Source organism: Sorghum bicolor, chromosome 10 (genome assembly GCF_000003195.3).
Source record: "Sorghum bicolor cultivar BTx623 chromosome 10, Sorghum_bicolor_NCBIv3, whole genome shotgun sequence".
Lineage (NCBI taxonomy): Eukaryota > Viridiplantae > Streptophyta > Magnoliopsida > Poales > Poaceae > Sorghum > Sorghum bicolor.
Genome location: NC_012879.2, coordinates 54,289,239 through 54,294,266, shown reverse-complemented (window position 1 = coordinate 54,294,266; position 5,028 = coordinate 54,289,239). Strand labels below are relative to the sequence as shown.

Genomic DNA, 5,028 nt, shown 5'->3' with positions numbered 1-5,028 from the left:
GATTGTATTATGATAACCTTCTGTTTTTTCACCTGATTAGCTTATGGTTATTCAATCTCACATTCAATACTTACAAGATCTACTGTGATAGACTATTTTCTCATGCTCATGCTTCTCTGAGAGAAAACAACAACCAATAACTAGAAACGAAACTCCCATACATAGCACAGACTGTTCTATAAATTAGTGTTCCTTACAAGTCAGTGATGAAGCTACAAACTCAGTGTCATTTAGAGGCCATCCCTGCAGCTGCCCCCCACCCCACCTATTCTTGGAAGCACATAAAATTGTAGCTTATATATATATCCTGTAGAGTTCATGGTTTGACAGAAGAAGTTGCAGTTCTAGTGCCAAAAATCATATAGTTCTCATTTCTCAATAGAGATGGCTCAGGATATCTATCTACTCTTCCTGATTCTTTTCATTGCCTTGAACCTGCAAAGTGTTCTCTCATGGAGGATGCAGAATTCTACAAATGATATTAATAGTGATGATCAATGCCCCCCACAGCCCCACCCTTTAGGGATGTGCAACTCACGGGTAGCAGCTTATGGCTATCCATGTGAAGAATATAATGTAACAACAGACGATGGCTATATTCTTAGCCTAAAGAGGATTCCTCATGGTCTTTCTAATGCTACTGGTAACTCGACTGAGAATACGAGGCAACCAGTACTACTATTCCATGGGCTGATGGTGGTAAGCACATTATATATATTGTTGAACACAACGCATGTGATTCAAATCCTGTTCACAACTGAAAAAATGAATTTGCTGATTGAACAGGATGGTTTCTGTTGGGTACTGAGCACACCAAAACAATCACTAGGCTTCATTTTGGCAGATGGTGGCTTTGATGTTTGGATCGCCAACTGTCGTGGAACAAGGTCCAGTCGCAGACATACCACCCTCACCCCAGAAGACCCGGTTACGTTCGCATCTCTGGATTGAATTTGATCAAGAAACCGTATGTCAAAATATTTCACTGAAACAATACTGAACCTCTTTGCAGGCTTTTTGGGACTGGACATGGGACCAACTTGCTGATTATGATCTTCCTGCTGTACTTCAGTTTATCTATAACCAAACAGGAGGCCAGAAAATCCACTATATTGGTCACTCCCTGGTAATCATTCATAGGCCCTCTTTTTTAAAGGAAATGCATATGGCCTTATTATTTAGTATACCATCGAGTTGGGTCTTGGAACTGGGAGAAGGTTCTGAAACTTTTGTTTTATTCTAGGGGACCTTGATTATGCTTGCAGCCCTCTCAGATAACAAGGTAACAGACGTAGTGCGATCAGCCGCATTGCTCTGCCCAATTGCTTATCTCAACAGGATGAAATCAAAGCTCATCTTGCTGGCGGCTCGTATCTTCCTTGCAGAAGTAAAGCAGTGTAGAACGAACCTCCGTATTCTTATTGTTGATTAGAAAGGCATGGCCATATGTTCAATGTTTTATATCTATGTTTTTGTATCATGCAGACAATTCACATGCTAGGTTACCACGAGTTCAATCCTGTTGGGTAGGCATCTCTTCTACAGCTTCTTGTGTTTTTTTTTAAGGATGGTTCTTGTGTTTGTTATTAGGAAGAACATAAATTACATTCAGTAGAAAGTTTATTAACTGCTAAAAATGTTCTGCTGCATGACAGGCTAGTGGCACAAGAATTGTTAGGACAAGTCTGCGTCAACCCAGAGGTCGATTGTTATGATTTGTTTTCAGCTGTAGCAGGTATCAGTGTTACCTCCACCTTACTTATTTATTCCAAACAATATATATATGATGCTGATAAATAATAATGCCTTGGCCGTGATCATACTAACTGTGGTTTTTATGAATTTGATCTCCTGAATGACGAAAGGACCGGACTGCTGCCTCAATACTTCGACTACATGCATCTTCCTACAGCACGGTCCACAATCAACCTCTATCAAAAACATGATTCACATGTCGCAGCGTAAGAATCTCTCTCTTTTTTTTTAGAAATCAGCGTAAAGAATCTTTATCAGAAACGAAGGAATCTGTCGCCCAAAGCCCAGTAGCTTTATGTACTAAAATTTATGTGTGTCATATATAAGTGGTCAGGAAATCATCGATCAGAAAGTACGACTACGGAAACGAGAAGGAGAACATGAAGCACTACAATCAGACACGGCCCCCAGCATACGACCTCTCGTCCATCCCGAGGCATGTCCCCTTGTTCTTCACCCATGGCGGCCAAGATTTCCTCGGCGACGTCCCTGACACCAGGCACCTCCTGCGGACGATCATCAGAGAGCATGACAGCGATGACATCGAGGTGATGTACATGCCTGACTACGCGCACGGCGACTTTGTCATGGGCTACAATGCTCCACAACTCATATACAAGCCCATGGTGGAATTCTTCAAGCGTCACTAAGAACTTACTCCATGTCATTTTGTCATAAAGCTGCTACATACTGCAATTATTTCAGGTCATACTTGTGTAATTCGGGGAAAAAAACCGTATGTGAAAGTTTGAGGTAAACCCCAGTCTCTGACGGTATGGAAGCGGGATTATCTTGCATGTGCTCTTATAGATGCATCTTGTAAGGCTATGCTACAGTGGAGTTATATTGCCGTAAGCAAATATAAAGTTGATGGCTTGTAAGACTCTTTTGAAATTGTGAGGAGGTGACCACTGGGTTTGAACTTTGAACTCAACCTCTTTTCCATTTTGTTTGGCGCTGGGTTCTGAACACTGAAATTTGGCCCAAATCATATACGCTGCCCAGTGCAAAGAAAGAAATGTTTCAATTGACAGGTTTAGACTTTCTGATGCCTTGTTTAGTTCCAAAATATTTTGCAAAATCGACACTGTAGCTCTTTCGTTTGTATTTGACAAATATTATCCAATCATAAACTAACTAGGCTCAAAAGATTCGTCTCGTCAATTTCGACCAAACTGTGCAATTAGTTTTTATTTTTGTCTATATTTAATACTTCATGCATGTGTCTAAAGATTCGATGTGACGGGGAATCTGAAAAATTTTGCAAAATTTTTTGGGAACTAAACAAGGCCTGAGTCTATTGCTCCTCTATAAAAGTCTACTGAATTCTCCTTTTGCGTTATGCTTTCCTTCCGGATTTGTAATGCAGTGTAGATCGCGTTTGACTTTTTTTTTCTGAGGGGAAGATCGCGTCAGGCCTGCTCTAAACCAATTTGAGTATTGTTCTGAAAAAGGAAATTTAGAGCTTGGCCCAGCCCTATATACTGCATGATTGGCCCATCTATTTACAAGGATTTTCATCGCCAATATTACATCATCGTTTGTTGATCGATAATGATATCCGTCCGCCCGAACATTGTTGTCCACTCATTTTGTTGTTCCTCCACGCCTTTTTATCTGCTCATTTTTTTATCTCCACTCTTCTCTCTCATCTCGCTGCCACTCCCACCGTTCGCACCATGCGTTCGCACTTTCTACCGTGCTATCGGCGAGCCGCTCCTCCCTCTTTTTCTCCCTCCCTCCCCGCTGCGAGCCTGCGACCCACACGCCCTCCATGCCACCGGAGTAGAGCGCGACGGTGGCAGCTTTCAGTGAACGGCGCAACTCCCTTCCTCTCTACTCTTTCTCTCTCGCTCTCGTGACCTCCATGCATCTAGAGATGGAGACAATGGCGCGGCTCCGACGAGGTAGGTGGGGAGAGATTTGGATCCGAAGCCTTCCTCTCCCTTTTCTCTCTCTCCTCTTGTGGATCTGGATCTGAGCCCTCCTCTGCTCCTCCACCTCTTGCTCCTCCTCCTCTTCCTCTGGATCTAGATCTATGGGATATTGTGTTGGCTAGGGTTCCGGCGAGCTCTTAGGATTCAGTGCTCGCGCGTGTTGTAATGGTGTTCTCTGATTTTTTGCAATATAATTTTCAGGTGATGTTGCACTAGGATAGGGTTTCGGCGAGCTCTCGGGTTCAGATCTCGTCATTGTTGCAATGGTTCTCTCTAGACGTTGCAATAGGTTTTAGTCGTTGTTGCAGTATTGTGTTTTGAGATGTTGTTTCAGTTGCTTCAATCTGCATGTTGTAGTAGTTTGTTTTATGTTGTTACAATAGTTGTTCGGTGTTGTTGTAGTACTATGTCTATGATGTTTTAGTTGCTCCATCCAATGCTTCAATCCGCACTGTTGTATTAGTTGTTGCATGTTGTTGCAACAGTTGGTCGATGTTGTTGTAATACTATGTCTATGGTGTTTCGGTTGCTCCATCCAATGCTTCAACCTATGTTGTTGTATTAGTTGTTACATGTTGTTGCAACAGTCGTTCGTTGTTGTTGTAATACTATATTCATGGTGTTTCAGTTGTTCTATCCAATATTTTAATTTGTATGTTGTAGCAGTTGTTTGCATGTTGTTGCAGCAGTTGTTCGTTGTTTGTTGTAATACTATGTTTATGATGTTTTAGCTACTTCAACCTATTTGTTGTAGTAGTATGTCAGGTGTTGTTGCACTATTATGCATATTGTGTTGCAGCGTTAAGTATTGGGACAGGTTGTAGGGACGAGTTAGCGGCAGGGCCGACAAAGCGAGGGGCGGGACAGATCCCATTCTCGTGGGGGCAGAGGATGGGCTCCTTGTGCGGGGAACGGACAAAGTGCGGTCCTCTGTTTAGGGCGAGTGGGGCAAGGGTGAGTTGGTTGGGAGAAAACGGACAAAGAACGGTCTTCCGTGCAGAGCGAGTGGGGCAGAGGTGACTTGGTTAGGAACCGATGGAATTTTCTTTTTTTCTTTTTCTTTTTCTATGTGGCGCGAGTGGAAGGCTCGACGTCTGGACACATTGCTGGCGCCAGACGTCCGGACCATAGCAGTTTGTTTGTCTCGATGCAACATTTGGTACCCTGCATCGGCTTGGCAGCCACTGCTAGTCCAGGCCTGTTCTAAACCAAATCGCGTACTGTTCTGGAAATTTAAAGCTTGGCCCAGGCCTGTATACTGCACCCGTTGGACAAAGAAAGGTCTTGTTTAGTTCATTCCGAAATTCAAAAAGTTTTCAATATTCTCTATCACATC

At 42.9% G+C, this 5,028-nt stretch overlaps 1 protein-coding gene across 1 annotated transcript; it reads left to right on the top strand.

The window, feature by feature from the left end:
- LOC8067684 (triacylglycerol lipase 2) lies at positions 220–2,513 on the top strand. Its single transcript, XM_002438668.2, has 8 exons — positions 220–699; positions 787–927; positions 1,013–1,126; positions 1,244–1,387; positions 1,486–1,526; positions 1,656–1,735; positions 1,866–1,961; positions 2,083–2,513. Exons 1-8 carry the CDS (start codon positions 385–387, stop codon positions 2,403–2,405), a joined length of 1,254 nt encoding a protein of 417 aa, XP_002438713.1. The 5' UTR covers positions 220–384; the 3' UTR covers positions 2,406–2,513.

Bases quoted from the DNA above. Each gene is read 5' to 3' on its own strand.
- LOC8067684 (XM_002438668.2), top strand. From the start codon at position 385: ATGGCTCAGGATATCTATCTACTCTTCCTGATTCTTTTCATTGCCTTG. The intron at 1,527-1,655 runs GTAGGCATCTCT...GCTGCATGACAG, and splicing joins CACGAGTTCAATCCTGTTGG to GCTAGTGGCACAAGAATTGT. The intron at 1,962-2,082 runs GTAAGAATCTCT...GTCATATATAAG, and splicing joins CATGATTCACATGTCGCAGC to TGGTCAGGAAATCATCGATC.